Source organism: Panthera pardus, unplaced genomic scaffold (assembly GCF_024362965.1).
Source record: "Panthera pardus isolate Hobbes unplaced genomic scaffold, ASM2436296v1 HiC_scaffold_20, whole genome shotgun sequence".
NCBI lineage: Eukaryota > Metazoa > Chordata > Mammalia > Carnivora > Felidae > Panthera > Panthera pardus.
This window is the reverse complement of record NW_026526766.1, coordinates 92,443,744-92,462,462: the sequence shown is the minus strand read 5'-3', so window position 1 is coordinate 92,462,462 and position 18,719 is coordinate 92,443,744. Positions and strand designations below refer to the sequence as shown.

Here is an 18,719-nt window from a genome sequence, read left to right as displayed (position 1 = left end):
AGGCCTTCGAACTGTGGCCACACCCCAGGCCTATGCTGGCAACGCCAGACAGAAGAGAGAGAAGACCAGCTCTGCCAGGCAGACTCACTGGCTCCCCTGCCCCACGCCAGGCCAGCACCAGCAACAAAACCGTACCCAACGGTGGGCAGGGGGGCAGGGGGGAGTGAGGGGGCGCCCCACAGGCTCTTTTCCCTCCCTCTCTGCTGACGCAGCTCAGGTGCAGGAAGCACACAGACTCTTCCAGCCTGACTGGGAAGGGAGACCCTGCAGGGGAGCCCCCCGGAGAGCAGGAGGGGGTGCTGAACGAAGAACCCTAAAATCTGCGTGTACTATCCTGGATGACGCAAGTGGCCCCGTGTGACACTACCCAGGAACGGCACAGCACGGACTCAGAACTACAGCGGGGCCCCGGTTTCACAGAGGTGCCCTGCGGACAGACCAGAACGGTCCGGAGGCTTCGGGACTAAACCAGCATGGAGCAAAGGCCCACACGAAGCAGCTCACGAGGACTCACAGTCTCAGCCTAACTGGGCTGACTACCTGTTTAAAAGAAAAAATTCTCTAGATTCTAGCAGACCCCAGGGTCTCACGCGCAAGAATCAGAACATCCCAGACACGATGCAAACTTACTCGGCACAGAAGACAGAGGGAACCCACGAGCACCGGAGAAAAGGCAACCAACAGACCCCAACCCCTGATGGCCCAATGTCAGAAGCTTCTGACGAGGATGTGACCGGTTTCTAAAAATGCGCTCTAAGAGGAAAGAGCAAACGCTTTTTAAAGGAACAAAAAACTAGCATAAAACGGTGAGAAAGCCCAGGCAAAGAGAAGCCCCAGGATGGAGAGAAAGCACAGGCCAGAGCAGAAGATGGCCGGAGCCGGGGAAGAGAGGGGGCAGAAGGTCTCACAGCCGCCTGTGCCCCCCATGGGCCCCGCCCCCGCTGGGAGGCGGAGAAGCGGCCACACTGGCCCAGGCATGCGGCTCGCCGGCCCCCCCACGGGGATGCCGTGCCAGCAAAGCAAGTGGGGAGCCGCCCGATCAACCCTCAGCACCCGCCTCCCCCCCTCCACTTCGAGGCCCAGGGGACAGCTTGGGGGACGGCTCTGACCCGGGACGGTGCCTGAGGGAGGGAAGGTGACCAATGGGAAGGACAGGTCACAGACCTGAATGCCAAGGTCCTGGCTAGACCTCCCTCCCTCGCACCTCACACTCCCCAGGGAAGTGACACCCCAGGGATCCCCACGCAGCCGCCCACCAGCACGCGTACCAGCCCGCCTACCAGCACACCTGCCCGCGCACCCCCCCGCCACCCACCAGCGCGCCCACCAGCTGCCCAGCCGCACGCCCAGCAAGCTGAGCAAACCTATGTCCGGCAAGGGAAGATTCTGTGACCAAACGTGGCCAAATGCAGAGGGAGCATCTGTAGGCATCCGGCGTGGAGAGGAGCTCTCCGGTACCAGGGGACAGCATGGTCCGGTCGGCACGCACAGAACGCGCCTCCGCTGGCCGCACTCGCTGACCGGGGGGGCAAGGTGGCCGGGCCGCGTGCCAGGAGAAGCCCGCGGCCGAGAGCCCCAGCTCCCACACCACGCTGACAGAGGCTGTGCTCCGTCCGTGGCAGGTGCGACGAGGGGGACCTGCGTTCCTGGCACCTCCCAGGTCAGGGGGACGGGACTTGCAGGGGACCCTGGTCACCCAGCGGGGCAGGCATGCGGCCGGGAACCCCAGAGGCTGCTCCCTCGGAGCCGACGTGACCCAAGCACGGCAGCCCTCGAGAGCACCCCGGTGCGTGTGCCGGAGCGCCGGAGCGAGGGGGCCGGGGACGGCCGGTCTCTGGAAGTGCAAGTTTCTCCGGAGAGAAAGTACGGCACCGTCCTGGGCCTCTGGTGACGCCCACCGCCTCCCGGCCACCTCACCCACTCAGCCAAGTGAAAACAGCAGCCGAGCAAAGAGGGAGGACATCCTGAACAAAGCCAGCGGTGACACCGAGCGAGCGACAGAAGCAGGCTCCCAGGCTGTGGAGCTGCCACTGTGAAGCGGGCCGGGACAGCCTCTGCCCGCCGGCCACGACTAAGACCCCGCCCAGCGCCACGTGCAGCCACGGGAGGATCCTAAACGTGAAGAGTGGCAGGCGACCAGGGGGCAGACGCAAAGGCCCAAGAAGCCACACCTACGGGGTCCCCGGCTCCGTGCCCACTTCCTCTAGGGGCTCTGACCCACAGGGCAGCCGGACGCACGCGCGCGGGCAGAAACCCGGCCTCTCTGGCCAGAGCCCCGGGAAGGGGCCCCCGCACGCTGGAGAGCGGGAGGAATCTGGGCTTTCCTCCTCTTCCTCTCTTCCAGCCCAGGTTACGGAACTCTGGCAGGGCAGGGCCCTCGGTGGTCTGCAGAGGTGAGGGCACCTGACGTTCTTGTCCCCTGCGCAGGCAGTACCGCTCCGAGCGAAGCCCCGTGTTTCCAGCCGGAGGACAAGGGAGGGGGGGCTCCCTGGAGCAGAAAATGCAGAGGAATCCAAGAGAGGAGAGAGCCGGGAAGGGGACTCCTCCTTCCGTGTATGAGCCCACACAACCCTGAGGACCCCCCCGGCTACGTGCACGCGGGACAGACCCACAAAACCACACTGACCTTGAAACCATGGCACACGAAATGACAAAGCAGACTAGGGGTCTGAGCTTCAAGGTGCTCACTGCCACCCGGCTACAAAAACTGCCCACCAAGAAGACATCAGCGTGGACCGGAAAGCAGCCCCACAGCGCAATATTCAAACGTCCAGGACACGACCCATAGTTACTCAACATACAGAAAACCGGAAAATGCAACCGATTCCCAGGGCAAGAGACAATCCACAGATGCCAACCCTGACATGACCCAGATGTCAGAGTTATCACAGACCATAAAGCATCCATTGTAACCAAGCTCCCTGAGGTCAACGTAGGAACTCTTGAAAGAAATGAAAACACAGACATTCTCCGCAGAGAAAACTTTTTAAAATAATAAAAGAATCAGAATTTAAGAACAATACAGTGTATCGGCAAAATGTTCACCGCGCAGGAGAACCGAGAGGGTCAGTGAACCCGAGATACGTTATGGAAATTGCCACCCGGAAGGCAGGGACTGAAGAGAAGGAAGAGTGTCAGGGAGCAGGGGGGCATCAAAAGCCTCGCGGCCGTGCTCCTGCAGGACAGAGACCGCTGCCCAAGAGCATCTGAATAGGTAAGGGCCAAAGTCGCCCCATGTTTGGAGAAACACCAATCTGCAGGCACAGGGAGCCCAGCAAACCCAAACAGAACCCAGTGGAAGAAAACCATGCCCAGACGCTTCTAACCAAACTGCTAAAAACCAAGAGGAAGGAACAGGCCCCGGGGACCCACAGCTGGCGTGAGCAGCCACAGACTTTCCCTGACCACGCTTGAAACGAGAACATGAAGAATTCTGACAGAAGAATCTGGAAATTACAGAAAAGAAACGAAAAGAGAAGAGAAGAAAAGAAAAGAAAAGAAAAGAAAAGAAAAGAAAAGAAAAGAAAAGAAAAAAAAAAAGAAAGCACTTGCCACGGGAAGACAGGGGAAGTGAGCTGCATTCACACGCTGGCGTGCCGAACAGCAGGCCAGCCAGAGGAGAGAAAGGACAGGAGGGAAGGCGGGTGACAGGTACCACAAGCGTCACACAGTGTGACCGGAGGCCCAGGGAGACAGGACAGAAAACGTGGGACAGAAAACGGTATTACTGCAAGAGATAGGGCGCAAGGAGTTTCCCGTCCCTGTAAACTTCATGAAACCCAGCGGGACAGAAAGGAGACACACACACCAAAGCACGTGCTGCTAACGGCGATGAAGTCGAAAAACAAAGCAAAAACATAAAGCAGCCACGAGGGCCTTGCGGTCAGGACGAGGTGGCAGGGACTCCTCTCCACGAAGCGCAACTGTAAACCTTGGAAATGACTCAAAAGACAAGCACAGGAGAACCCGAAGGCCGCACGAGGAGGCAGACTGGGGGGGGGGGGGGGGGGGGGGGACGCCAGGGCGGGAGGAACAGCACGGCCACGGGGCGTCTCCCGACCACCCACCCGGCAGGTGACCTGACCCGGCATCTCCCGGCCCTCGGCCTGGCGACGGAAGGCGAGCCACGCGGGCTCATCCCCGCCCCAGACACCAGGCCGGCCCGGCAGAAGCCGGGGCACGAGATGGCGGTCTGCAACACCTGCCCCAACAGAGCCCCCCGAGTGCTCTCCCTCCCCACCGGCCTCGAGACACAGCATTCCCCCGACACCGTGCGCGAGGGGACCCCCGCCATGACAAGCACCCGGACCGGACCGGGAGACGCCCTCTGTCCTCCAGGGGCACCCGGCAGCCCAGCACCAGAAAGCTCCTTCCACCTCCAAAAAGCAGCACCGGCAGGGCCACGGGAGCCCCACGCCAGCCACGCCGGCAAAGGCACGCTTTGAGCGTCAGACCGGCAGGACCGCGTGCTGCCCCAGACCGGAAGCTGCTGCCGCTGCTGCTGCTGGGGACACTTTCAACAGGACCCGGAGTCTCCGACAGAAGAGGCAGAGTGACCGGGGAGCAGCCGGAGGTCACCCGGCACACCCAGAACCAAGAAAATCATGACTTTAAGGAGAAAAGACGATCCACGGACACCAGCACCAAAACGAGCCAGATGCTGGCATTCTCCGACAGACTTTAAAGCCACCGTCGTAAAACTGATTCCTCGAGCAATTACAAATTCTCTGGAAGCAAACGAAAACCAGAAAATCTCAGCAAAGAAAAAGAAGTTCTAAAAAGAACTGAATGTAAAACTGAAAAACAGAGCAACAACTCAAACTCCCTGGATGGGCTTGAGAGGAAAGTGGAGGTGACAGGACGGGATCGGTGAACTCGTGGACGGATCAACACGAGGTGCCCCATCCCAACGACAGATAGAAACCACGCTGAAAGAACCCAAATACAGCCTCAGGGACCCACAGGAGGGGAACACGAGACCGAACAGCGGGATCACTGGAAGTCCCAGGGAAGAGGGCAGAAACAGCGGGGCCGAGAGGGCACTGAGAGGACAACGGCCGAAAGCCTCCCAAACGGGGCAAAAGATACAACCCCACAGGTTTCGAGGAACTGAGCGAACCCCTACTAACACGAACCCAAAGAAATGCACAGCAAGACACACTATCCCCAACTTGACGAAGAGCGTTATCGTGAAGCAGCTGGAGGGAAACACTGCGCCCCAAACGGGGGCCACGGGCTCGGGGGACGGCAGGTCTCTCGGAATCACGGGGCCAGAGGGAGGGCGCGTCACTTTCCAGTGCTGCCCGAAAAGAGCCGTCAGCCAGATTCCACAGCTGGGGAGACGTTCCCTAAGGCAGCAAGGAGACCCACAGACCTTCTTAGACAAAGGAAAACTTTAAAAAACTCATCTCTGGCAAACCTTAAAGAGCGGCGGAAGGCGATTCCCCAAATAGAAAAAAATGAGAAGGAAGGAGTCCTGAGAACCAGGGAGCAGGAGTGACAGGTACAGATCATTTGGGCAAATACAATGGTGAGTTTCCTACATTCCATCTGGTGACAAAACTCCCACGCCTGCACACCCTCACAACAATGGTATTTAAAGGTGGGGAGAGCAAAGATGGAAGAAAAGATTTCTACACCTCACCTGAAGGGGCAAAGCAACACTGGAGAGCTGCTGGAAATCATGTGTAAATACTGTCGTACCCAGAGCAACCACTAGGAAAACTACAGACACACCCCAAAACAACACATATAAATCACAACGGGCTCTTAAAAAATAGTCAAGTAATCCACAGGAGGGAAGGAAGGAAGGAAGGAAGGAAGGAAGGAAGGAAGAAAAAGAAAGAAAAACAGGAACAAGAAATACAGGAAAGACTAAAACATCAGATGTAAGCCTTAACTATGGACAATCACATTAAATATAAATACCCTAAATACACCAAGTAAAAGACAAAGATTGGCAGAATGGCTTTAAAAAAAAAAAAAAAAAAAAAGGCAGGGGCACCTGGGAGCTCAGCTGGTTGAGCTTCCAACTTGTGATTTCAGTTCAGGTCACGATCTCACGGTTCAGTTGGGCAGTCGGAGCCCCGTGCCAGGCTCTGCACGGACAGTGAGGAGGCTGCCTGGGATTCTCTCCCTCTCTCTCTGCCCCTCCCCTTCTCACATTCTCTCTGTCTCAAAACAAATAAAATATACATACATACATATATGTAAACAACACAGCTATATGCCGTTTACAAGAAACTCGCCTCAGACTCAATGACTTCGATATGCTGAAAACAAAGGGTTAAAAAAAAAAGGCTATACCAGGAAAACACTGTTAACAAACAGAAAGCAAGAAGAGCTGGGGCACCTGGGTGGCTCAGTTGGTTGGGCGACTAACTTCAGCTCAGGTCACGATCTCACGGTCTGTGGGGTCAAGCCCCACGTCAGACTCTGTGGTGACAGCTCCGAGCCCGGAGCCTGCTCTGGATTCTGCGTGTGTCTCTCTCTCTTCTTTTCCTCCCCCTGCCTTGTGTTCTATCGAAAGTAAATAAACATTAAAAAAAAATTTTTTTAAAAAGGCAGGAAAAATTGTATGAATATACGATAAAGTAGAAAGAAACTTACCGAAGAGAAAGAAAGGTACCTGACGGTAAAAGGGTCAACCCAGCAGGAAGACCTTATAACCCTAAATGCATATCCACCAAAGTACAGAGACACAGACGTGAGGGAAGAAACGGAACTGAAAAGAGAAATCCCCAGTGTGCAGTGTGGCTGGGGTTTCAACAGCCGTCAGCAACTGACAGAACCGTTAGACAAAAATGAACGAGGACAGAGATCTGAGCAGTACGACCAGCCAAAAGGCCCTCCCTGGTATGTGTGGAAGGCTCCACCGACAGTGCTAGAAAACACATCTCTTCCAACGCCCGTGGAACATCCACCCAAAAAGACCCTACCCTGGGCGAGAACACAAGCTCGAACAAGTTTAAAAGAACAGAAACCCTACAGTGTCACCTCGCCACGACGGAACCACGCTAGAAACAGTAACAGAAAAGCGAAACGAGAAAATCTCAACACGTGGAAATTACGCCTACAAAAAATTCGCGGGTCAAGGAGAAGTAGCAAAGGAAATCAAGGACACAGAACTGAAGGAAAATGAAAACACAACACACCAAGCCTTCGTGGGATGCGGCTAAGGCAGCACCAAGGAGAAAATTTACAGCACTACACGCTTACCCTAGAGAAGAAAAAAGCCACCAATAATCTAAGTCCATACCGCAAGAAACTAGAAAAGGAAGAGCAAAACAAACCCAAGGCAAGCAGAAGGGAAAGCAGAAGGGAGGGAGGCAGGTGTGGCTACAAAAGGGCAACAAAACCGAAGAGGTCTTTGGGGGAACAGAACGTTCTACATCTCGGTCATACAATGTCACTCTCCTGGTTGTAATATTCAATTACAGTTTTGCAAGAAGTTACCGCTGGTGAAACTTTCTTACAAATGCACGTTAACACGATTACCTCAAATAAAAGTGTGGTTTTTTTTAAGACTCTGGCCAGAGACACAAAAACGCTCAATTGAAAAAAGATACTCAAATGGCCAACGACCGTGTAAAAAAATGTTCGTCATCATTAGTCATCAGGGAAATGCACATCCAGACCACAGCGAGACATCACAACCCGTTCACCTCGAGAGGCTAAAATTAAAAAGACCGACGATGCCATGTGCTGGCAAGGATGCAGGTCGCCTGGACTCACACTCGGGCTTCGCTGGCGCAAACAGAAGCGGAAACACCGACCTCGGAAACCAGCGGGGCGGTCACGCACACGCACGTGAGCCAGCAGCTCCACGGTTTCGCCCGAGACAACCGAAACGTATGCTCCCACGGACCCGTCGTGCGCGCTCGCGGCGGCCCCGTTCGTGGCAGACACGCTGGAAGCGATCCGAGGGCCGATCCGAGGGCCGTCCACGAGCGGGGGAGGGAGCAGAGTGCGGGCAGCCAAACGACGACACCGCCGCTCCCCCGGCACTCAGCGAAAAGGCGCGCTCACGCGGCTGAAGCTCCAAAACACGAGGCGGAGTGAAGGAAGCCGACGGGGAGAACAGACAGCAGCTGATGTTCGGTGGGTGGCGAAGGCAGCTCTAGGAAACCCCCGGGATCCACGGCAACCGCAGATCAGCGAGGCTCTGGGTGGCGGCCGGCCGGAGGGTTCAAGCACACCCTGGAGACGTGAAAACCGTCAACCTTGACCGTGGTCCCGTTCACAGGGGCGCGGAAGTCAGACTACACTCGAAACGCGTGCAGCCGGCTGTACGTAAAGTGCACCTCACCGAAGCTGGTGTTCTCAGAGCTCCAAACTGAAATTCTCACCGCATTCCAACCAAACGACAGGCATTCACCTCCCCTACAGAGACTTCTCCGAAAGGCCCGGGTCTCAAACACCTCACTTTCTGCGAGGGAACACTCTAGACTCCCTCAGGGGAGTTTCCCCCTCCCCTCACCTGTCCTGCCGCGGCACCTGCTCCTCTCCCAGGTGCCCATCTCCTTGGCTCTGAGCACAGGTGGCTGTGCGCATGGCCGTGGCCAGTGCCACCCGAGCCCCGAGAGGCCATCGAGGACCCCAGGGTTCACAGCACGGCACTCGCGGAACGGACGTCGGGTTAATTCCACGTGAGTCTCTAGTGACTACAGGACAGCGGGCGAGGGGCACGTGAGTGACCTGGGCAGCGTAAACAACAGAAAGGGCCAGGCCACGGGGAGGAAAGGAGCCAGAAGGAGAAGCTCGGAGGTGACCCTTCTGCGTGTGACGACGGAGCCGTGAGCGCAGAAAAGCTCCGTGGACGAAGGACTGACTACTCCTGCCTCCTTCCCCTACGTCAGCCAAGCCGGTCTCGGGAGCTCTGCTCCCCTCACACCTGTCAGCGCACCCCCGCTCCCCCTTTCCCCTGCAGACAGGACAGGCAGGGCCTGGGCACCGCGGAGACGCAGCCCCCAGGGGGACGGCGGCGGAGACGAGGCCCCTGGGAGGTGAGGGCGCTGTGAAGGCGGAGCCCTCCCGCGCAGGATAGGTGGCCTTACCAGGAGGCTCCAGAGAGCTCGGTGAGGACGCAGCGAGAAGACAGCCCTCTACACACCGGGAAGCGGCCTCGCTGGACACCAGCCCCGCGGGCAGCAGGATCCGGGACTTGCAGCCTCCAGGGCCGGGGGGGACCCACGCGAAGCAAGCCCTCCGGCGCACGCGACTGTCCCGAACGCACCTCGACGCGACTCTTCCACCTGACGACGGTCCCCACCCACACCCACCCGCTGAGGAACCCCTCCAGGCTCCGTCTCGCATCGCCCCACGCCCCTACACAGAAACCCTCCCAGGCACACGTCACAAAGAAATCCCCAGCAGGCCCGGAGCGCCACCGCCACGCTGCCCAGACGGCCCTCTAAACTAAGCACTACCGTCTCGTCCGCAAATCCTATCAGGACGTCACTCGCTCCGCCGAGCATTTCCTGGCCCGCACAGAACCCGGCCAGCCAGCCACCCCTGCGCTCCTGGAGCGGTCCCACACCTCACCCAGCCTTCAGAGCCTCTGGCCCCACGCCGCCCCCCCCCCCCCCCCACCGCCGCCCGCAGCCCCGGCGCCCGGTCCCCATCCACCCGCCCGCAGCTCCACAGCCGGCCTGCAGAACTTTATCGGCAGTTCAGCTAGAAAGCGAAAAAGAACGCTGGTACCCCTAACAGCACTAGGGCGACGGAAAAATCAACAGCAAGAGAAATCTATGAGCCGGTAGGAGGCTAAGTGAGATAAAAAACGTACACATTACAGGATTCGTGGAAGAACACGAGCGCGAGTTTAACATGCGGCCACACAACAGTGGCCAGCCACCTTGAGGGTCGCTCAGATTTAAAAGACGAGGGCAGTGCGAGCTTCACGATGGGTGTCAGTTCTCTGACTGACATTCAGACGGTGGCGCCGGGACAGGAGAGAAGGCATGTGCACACGGACGCAGCTTTACAAGTACCAACTCACCCGTGCTCTGGCCGCCACGGCAGAATACAGACGGCATCCCTCTACTTCAGCTGGTACGTGTGCAACGAGTAGCCGAGTGCCGCAGACGTGGCATTAAACCGGACAACGGCGACCCCTGAGCTCACACACACCAGGCAGTTCTCGGCGCCCCCAAGCAGAGGGAAAGTCACACCAGAAGGCCAAGCGGCGGCCCCCTCGGTATCTAGTCGACCCAGCAGGTGCACCCAGGACGCATCACCCCCGTCTCCGAAGCACCCGACCCTCGCCAAGGACAAAAGACCATCAAAAAGTACACTCTAAGCTCGTAACGCAGCGATGCGGGTGGATCACCAAGTGAAAAGCGACCATCTGCTCACGGATGAGGCCTCCGCACCAAGGCTCACGCGGCCCAGGCTCCCCGTTGGCCCAGGGACGAGACCGGCAGCCGCACTCCATTTCTGGTTGTGGGGCCTGGAGAGGGGTCCCGCGCACACGACTCATCTTAACCGAAGGTCACTGCCACAAAGCCAGGTGGTGAGCCCGGGAGGTGACAGCAGAGAGACATCGCTCCCAACATCAACGAGGCTCTTCTCGCGGCCCGGGCGGGGAGGCCACGGCGGCTGCACTGCTGACGGCCCTCACGGCTGTGCCGGCCAGAGCGTCCCATGTGACCCACCCACCGCACGGCACGCACACGGGTCAGTTGTCTGATTACTCCCACGCAAGAGTGAGGGGGAAAGAGTGTCAACTCCCTGCCAGCAGCGGGTTCCAGACGGCCCGTAGCCTGTCTCCACCCCAGTGTGCTGCCCACAAAAAAGGAAGGCTGACCGTGGCGGCCCCTACGGCCCCGCCCGGTTCGGGTGGTGGACTGGGGAGCTGTGGTCAGCCTCGGCTCAGCTTCCGGGGCTCCTCGAGGGTAAGTCACCACCACTCGGCTACATAGCAACAGGTCCACAAACAGCAGAATGCCGTCTAGCACTTTCCCTGCTGGTTTTTCCCTCTGAAGGTAACAGAAACTACCACCCTCCCCTTACCCCCGAAACCAAGGCCTAGATGCCCCTAGGTTTCTAAGGCCGTGGGCTGAAATCAACAAGCAGGAGCGCAGCAGGCCCCCCTACTCTGTAGGAGAGGTAGTGCCGTGAGCCACTCCTTCAAACTGCTAACGTGTTACAGCTCTCACCCAGAAAGACAGCGCAAAACATTCCAGCTGCACAGGTTCTACACTTTTTTTTTCTTTCAAGTAAAGTCTAGGCCCAGGGTGGGTCTTGAACTCATGACCCCGCCAGGCACCCCAGATTCTACTCTTTCTTGCAGACACTTTTGTGTTCTTTATTAACATTTATTTATTTTTCAGAGACGTAGCACGAGCAAGGGACGGGCAGAGAGAGGAGGAGACACAGAATCCGAAGCAGGCTCCAGGCTCCGAGCCGTCAGCACAGAGCCCGACGCGGGGCTCGAACCCACAAACCGCGAGATCATGACCCAAGCCGAAGTCAGGCGCTTAACTGACTGGGCCCCCCAGGCACCCCTCTTGCAGACCCTTTTAAATGAATAACTTCCAACACGTCCGATATATTATTTCTTAAAAAGAAGAAATAATTAAGCGTCGTCAGTGAAACAACAGTTGCCCCGAAAACGGAGGCGCAAAATTGAAAATTAAAAGTACAAGGTGGCCCACAGTCCTGGCGGCAGCAACCAGAGACGGGAGCCGGAGGAAACCTTCCCGGACCGAAACGTGCCGCCACAGGCCTGGCCAAGGAGACTCTCCTGAGCCTCCTCACTTGCTACAAATGGCAGGCACTGGCCCAGAGGATACCCCAGGAGACACCGAGAGAGACTCCCAAAAGGCCAACACAAAGCATGAAGGGCGCCTCCGTGCACCTCACCCTATCAGCCGGCTCGCTTTCGATCCCCACACAAAGGGAAAGCGCCGGTCAGTTTCGTTTCCGTACTTAACGACAACTACACAAGTAAGATACTGAAGCCATTTTCAGCATCATACCCACCCCCAACGCTGATTCACCATTAAAGCTGCTGATTGAAAGAACCATGTCTAATTAGCTGGAAACTAAGCCGGAGACACACAAGGAAACGTCCAAAAGAAGAAACAAAGAATAGGCCCCTGGATTAGGAAAGGAACTTTGCGGGGGGGGGGGGGGGGGGGTCTCTACTGTCCTATCAAAGTCCCCCCCTCCACCTTTCTGCTGTCCTCAGAGACCAGACTGTGTGCTGGTAACACCGAATCTTCCACCCAGGCTGTGACCTCCACACCAATGACACACGTGAAATCGCTTCAGCTCAGCCAAGGTGAGTCTTCTCGATCATGCGAATTAGGATCTCCCAGATTTGCAAACTTAAAGAGACTCTCAACTGGGAAAAAAACTGCACCTGCTCCCCTTCTGAATCGACGTTCAGAATGGAAAAACTCTCTCCTTCAGGGAAACTGAATGGAAACCAGACCTCCCAAAGTCAGAGTTCGATGAGCACACTGCTGCCACAGGATGGTGACCGATGGGCAACGTACAACCAGGCCTGGATGCTCAGACAGCACCTACTCTCCTTCCCCACGCACTCACGTTCTATAAATACCCACCTTTAACGATTTCAAAACTGTAAGGCCCATTTTAACACGAGTTTTTGAGTCAATTACCTGACGAGCCGACAAGTATTAAGGCGAGAAGTAAAACTAGACCAACCCTGAGAGGCGCACATTCATTGCCAGATAGCTGACCAATCCCACGTGCAGTGCCGAAGTGAAACGCAACAAAAAAACGGAAAGCCAACAGAGAGCGCTTTGTAAAGGTATTCGTGTCCGTGCAGCACTCACCACCAGAAACTTGTCATAACCATTCGTAAAATCTTAAAAATACATACAGGACCAGCACCTCGCACATGTGCCCCAGGAGCTGTGCCCAAGAATGCACCGTGTGCCCGAGAGCAAAGGGCCGGACCGGCCAGCGCCCGTGGACGGTGAACGGGCCTCCAGTGAAATACTACGCAGGGGGGAAAAGCAAGAACCCTGCACGAAGCTGGGAAGAGCCTCCGAACGTCACGGGTAAGAAGGCAGTGTTCTAGAAGGTGCAAGAACCTGTAGGACTCCACGACGTAGCTTAGGGACGGAGGCGGAGGTGGTGAACCGTAACCAACCGCCAACACGAAACAGGAGGCCGCTAAGGACTACGCGCACCTGCTTGTCCTTAACCTGACTGCCCGACACCAAGGGGCCACGCCAGCGTTCCTCTTTGCCTCTTACTGTACAGTTTCCTATGTAACTTGTACCAGTTCCACGCCTCCCCCAAAAGCACCGAAATTCGCGGATGTGGCAGCGGACCGGACCACACAACACACAAACCGAGCAGTCTTCCACGGAGCCATAAACAAAAATCGTCAACCGCAAACTCTAGGAAAGCACTCTCCTTACGCGCTACGAACCAACTTCAAACGGGGCAACGCATGGAATGGCTGGGACTTGCAGGGCGCCTCCCTACGGCCCCGGCCACCATGCCACCTGGCGAGACCCTGTCACAGGGCACCCCTGCTCCACAAGTGTTCAAACCGGGTCCGCCGAACTCCTCCCCAAAGGGCCCTCTCCAGATCAGGGTCACTCTGGAAACAGGCATGTTTGCACCAGAGTAAAGGCCATCTTTGAACAGCCTTCAAATTAAAAGGCAGAAGATTACACAGTATCAGCCCCCAAGTTTGTGCCCAAAACAAAGCACCAGATATTAATAAAGCCACTAGGAGAATCACTTGGTCTGTAAAATTCCAAGGGCTGGAAATAGGAAAGTCTTAATCCACTAAGCATATTAGGGCCTAACGAACTGGATCCAGTACCAAGGTTACCTAGTTCTTCAGAACGGGAATTAACCGAAGGAAGGATGCTCATTAAGCACAATCCGTTCAAAGACCGATTTCTCGTGAGGAAACTCCGCGTCGGATGCTCGGCGCGCATCCAGAGCGGCTGGGCGTCCAGGGTTTACCCCTGCACTCCAGCCCCACCAGGAGTCTAACTCCACGCCGGGCCCCGCGCCCGGCCCCGCACCCACCCCCGGGCAGCTAGGGGAGCGCGCCCACTCCTCGCGGCACCTGCCGATGGACCCCCGCAGACGCCCCCGCACCGCGCGCCGTCGCAGCCCGCTCCGGAGGCGACCGGCACAGCGCCGCGGCCCGGGACCCTGAGCACAAAGGCGGCCCCTGCCCCCAGCCCCCGGTGCGCCCAACCCGCGGCTCGGGCGCCGGGCTCCGACCCCGCCCTCGGCCCCGCCCCGGCCCCCGACCCCGACCCGACCCCGCGGTCCGACCCTCCCCGGGTCCCCGCCCCCGCCCCCGCCCCGGCCCACCTATGCCGTAGGCCTTGGCGCAGATCCACTGCAGGTTGGCGGCGATCTTGGCGCGGGCCGAGTCGTAGCGGTCCAGGGGCACGATGTCCACGGCACCGTCGGGCGCGGCCTCCATCCTCCTCCAGCCCTCCCCGGCCGGGCAGCCGCCCGCGTCCACCATCTGCACACAAAAAGGCCGCTGCAGCGCGGGCGGCGCCCGGCCTCCGCCGCAACAAAGGCGCCGCGCCCCTCGCTGCGCCGGGACCCGCGAGGGGGCCGGGCCCGCGAGCACCGCGGCCCCCGGGAGGCCGCCCCCGCCCCGGCCTCACCTCACAGCCGCCGCCGCCGCCGCCACCGCGGGTGCTGCTGCTGCATGCTGCGGGGCCGCGCCGGGAGGCCAGGGGGCCCGGAGGCCGGGAGGCCCGGAGGCCGGGGAGGCGGCGAGGTGAGGGGCGCGGGCCGGCCGCGGGCCGGGGCGGGGGGCGCGTGCGCGGGCCGGGGGCAGGGGCGGCGGCGGCGGCGGCGGCGGCGGCCGCTGAGGGGGCGGCCAACCGGCGGGAGCGCGCGCAACGCCGAGGCCCTGCGCACGCGCGGTGGGTGCCGCCCTCCGCCCCGCCCCCGACCCGTGCTAGCCCCTCCCCTTGCCGCACGCGCAGTGGGTCAACCTGCGGCCCCGCCTCCGGCCCGCGCTCTTCCCGCTCATTGCCGCACGCGCAGTGGGAGCGGCCCGCCCCCGGCCCCGCGCTCGCCCCGCCCACCGCCGCACGCGCAGAGGGCCAGACTGCGGCTCCGCCCCTCTCGCCGGGCGCCGGGCGCGGGTCGCGCGGAGCGGGCGGGCGCAGGTGGGCAGGCCCGGGCGGGTTCCGCAGCAGCCCTTTGTCTGGGCCGCGCCTCCTCCGTCCCGGCACCCGGCCGTCCGCACCGGAGGCTCCAGCCGCCGTCCGACGGGCCGACTGCCACCCCGGGAGGGCGACCCCCCGGCCCCTGCACAACCCCGGCGTCTCCCCCTCCCGGAGAGAGGCACTGCTGACGGGGCCGCCCTGCCCACCATCGCGGGGACCCAGAGCCTGCAGCGGGGGAAGGGGGGCCTGGTGGGCACCGACCCCGCCCGCGCCTCTGCCGCCCCCTCCCCCCGAGACCTCCAGGCCCAGAGACCCAGGACCCGCGGAGAGCAGGGGCGAGGGCTTCCTGGGTGGGGATGCCGGGGCGGGGAACCGCCGCCCTGAGCCCGAACGTGGAGCCCGCGGTCGTTGCACAAGCACCCAGCGGAGAGCCCCGGTGGCGGTCGCGCCGGGGGCAGGGGCGGCCAAGGACAGACGCGCGGGCGTGGGGGGTGAGGGTAGGCGGGGGCCGGGCAGTCCCGGCACGTGGGCGACAGGGACGCCTACTAGTCCAAAGCCAGACTAGGAGAGGGGCTGGGGACGGGGGGGGTGCTGGCCAGTCAGAATTGGGAGCTCCAACCCCTTCCCCCGGATGGGCAGCCAAAGAGTGACTGTGAACACAGTGGGGAAAGCGTGTGAAAGACCGTCGAGGTCAAGGAAGAGGGGGTGGGCAGGGCACGGAATTCAACAGGGACACCGCCCCCTGATGTGGACCCTGGAGCGGGAGAGAAGGAATGGGGGTCAAGGGTGACTGTTAGGGTCTCGGTATTGATCCTGTATCCTGCAACCTTGATGGACGTGTTATCAATTCCGACAGTTTTTCAGCCTATCCCTAAACCTGATTCCTACACACAAGATGATGACCTCGGTGATCGAAAATAGTCGTACCTCTTACCTTTCAATCCCCGCGTCGTGTATTTCTTCCTCTTACCTAACGGCCTGGCCACAGCCTCCGGTAGAGTCACATCCTAGTCTTGTTTCTGGGCTTAGACAAAAAGCATCCGGTCAGCCACTGCCCAGTGCCCTGTCAAATGTGGCTTTTCTGCGTTAATCAGGTTGGGGAGTTTCCCCTCTATTCCTGTTTTGTTGAGTGTTTTATCACGAAAGGGTGTTAGGTTTTGTCCGGTGCTTTTTTGTGATTATTGAGATGATCCCGTGAGGCCTTTTTATTCATCCCATTGATGTGGTATATTTCATTGATTTGATTTTCGGATACTCAACCAGCCTCACAATTCCTGAGACAAATCCCACCTTGCCGTAATATATAATTTTTTTTTCAAGTGTGACAAATCAGTTTGGGGTTTGGGTTTTTTTGTTGTCGTCGTCGTTGTTGTTTGTAACTTTACTGAGATATAGTTGACATACAACACTGTGTAAGTTTAAGCTGTACCACGTGACAATTTGGTATATGTGTATACACAGCACACGTACGTATTGTGAAATGATTACCACGGTCAGGTTAGTTAACGCCCATACCCCACCTGGTTACCGTGTGTGTGTGTGTGTGTGTGTTGAGAACATTTAACATTTACTCTCTTAGCAACCTTCAAGGGTACAGTTAACTATTGAATGGCCAGAATGCTATACATTACATCCCCAAAACTTACTCCTCTTAGAACTGTAAGTTGGTAACAATTTTGACCAAAATCTTCGGATTTCCCCCACCCCCCAGCCCCTGCCAACCACAGATCTACTCTCTGTTTCTATACGAGTTTGGTTTCCGGATTCCACATGTCAGTGAGGTCATACAGTGTTTGTCTCTCTCTGATTTATTTCACTTAGCGTAATGCGCTGGGGGCTTTTCCGTGTTGTCACAAATGACAGGATTTTCTTTTTTATGACTGTATTCGTAGATTTCATTCATGCCTGTGGGATATACGTGTATATGTGTATAAAAACGTAACCGATGGACACTCAGGCTGTTTCCATGGCTTGGCTCTTGTGAATAATGCTGTAATGAACATGGGGGTGCAGGTATTTTTTCAAATTGGTAGTTTTGTTTCCTTTGGATAAATACCAAGCAATAGAATTGCTAGATCATCAGGTTGTTCTGTTTTTAATTTTTGAGGAGCCTCCATACAGTTCTCCGTAGTGGCCGCGCCACCATTCCCACCAACAGTGCACAGGGTTCCCCTTTGTCCACATCCTCGCCAACACCTGTCACTTCTTCCATTTTTCATTGTAGCCATTCTGACAGGGTGGGTGAGGTGATAGCTCCTTGTGGTTTTGATTAGCATTTCCCTGATGATCAGTGATGTTGAGCACCTTTTCGTGTACATGTTGGCCATTTATATGTCTTCCTTGTGTTTTTTCTTTGTTCTTTAATGATTATTTCTGAGAGAGTGAGTGGGGAAGGGGCAGAGAGAGAGGAAGACACAGAATCCAAAGCAGGCTCCAGGCTCCAAGCTGTCAGCACAGAGCCCGACACGGGGCTCGAACCCACTAACCGTGGGATCGTGACCTGAGCCGAAGTCCGACGTTTAACTGACTGAGCCCCCCAGGCACCCCTATATGTCCTCTTTGGGAAAATGTCCAGATCCTTTGCCAATTTTTTTAATTGGATTATTTGTTTGGGAGTACCTAAATATTTTTGGAAGAGTTTGAGAAAGACTGATGTTAATTCTTAAAATGTTGGGTGGAATTCACCAGTAAAACCATCTGGTCCTGAGCTTTTCTTTGTTGGGAGATTTTTGATGACGTTTTCAATCTCACTGTTGGTGTGTCCAGATTTTCTATGCGTGATTCGGGTGTGGTAGGCTCTACGTTTCCAGGAATTTACCCATTTCTTCTAGGCTATCCAGTTTGTGCCATATAATTGTCCACACTAGTCCCTTATGATCTTTTGTATTTCTGTGCTGTCTCTTGGAATGTCTCCTCTTTCATTTATACTTTTGTTGATTTGAGTCCTTTTTTTTCTTGGTTAATCTAGCAAAAGGTTTGTCAGTTTTGTTTATCTTTTCAAAACACCAGCTTCCTTGATTTCTTTCCTATTGTTTTTCTAGTTCCTAATTCATTTATTTATGCTCTAATCATCTTTATTACTTTCTTCATTCTGCTAACGTTGGGCTTAGCTTTTTCTTCTCGTATTTCCTTGAGGCGTAAAGTTAAGGTGTTTATTTGAGATCTTTCCTTTTTTCTTAATGTAGGCATTTGTCTCTATAAACGTCCCTCTTGGAACTGCTTTTGTTCCAGGCCGTCAAATTTGGTATGTTGTGTTTCGTGTGTCTCGGGATACTTTCTGATTTCCTTTTTTATTTCTTCTTTGGCCCATTGGTTGTAGGTGTGTGTTGTTTAATTTCAAGGTATTTGTAAATTCTCTGCTTGTCCTTCTGTTACTGATTTCTAGCCATGGTGGTCATAAACGATACTTGATGTGATTTCAATCCCCTTCACTTTGTTAAGACTCACTTTGTAGGCCAGCATGTGATCTGTCCTGGAGGGTTGGTCTACAGTGTGGTTCAAATACACTGTTTCCTTCCCGACTCTCTCTGGACACTCTATCCAGTGCTGTAGGTGGGGCATTAAAGTCTCTCCTGTATA

The 18,719-nt window shown here is 56.9% G+C and overlaps 1 protein-coding gene across 4 annotated transcripts in view; it reads right to left on the bottom strand.

Annotated features, from left to right (window-relative positions):
* Window positions 1-14,864, bottom strand: part of CAMSAP1 (calmodulin regulated spectrin associated protein 1) — a 55,724-nt gene extending 40,860 nt beyond the window's left edge. For all 4 annotated transcript variants that reach the window (XR_002076419.2, XR_002076420.2, XM_019435927.2 and 1 more), the window contains exons 1-2: window positions 14,628-14,864; window positions 14,320-14,479 (exon numbers count right to left, since the gene is read on the bottom strand). Coding sequence is in view for 2 of the 4 variants with exons in the window: in XM_019435927.2 (XP_019291472.2) it covers window positions 14,320-14,479 (160 nt within the window). In the remaining 2 variants the exon portion in view is untranslated. The remainder of the gene's footprint in view (window positions 1-14,319; window positions 14,480-14,627) is intronic.
* Window positions 14,865-18,719: the final 3,855 nt, after the last annotated feature.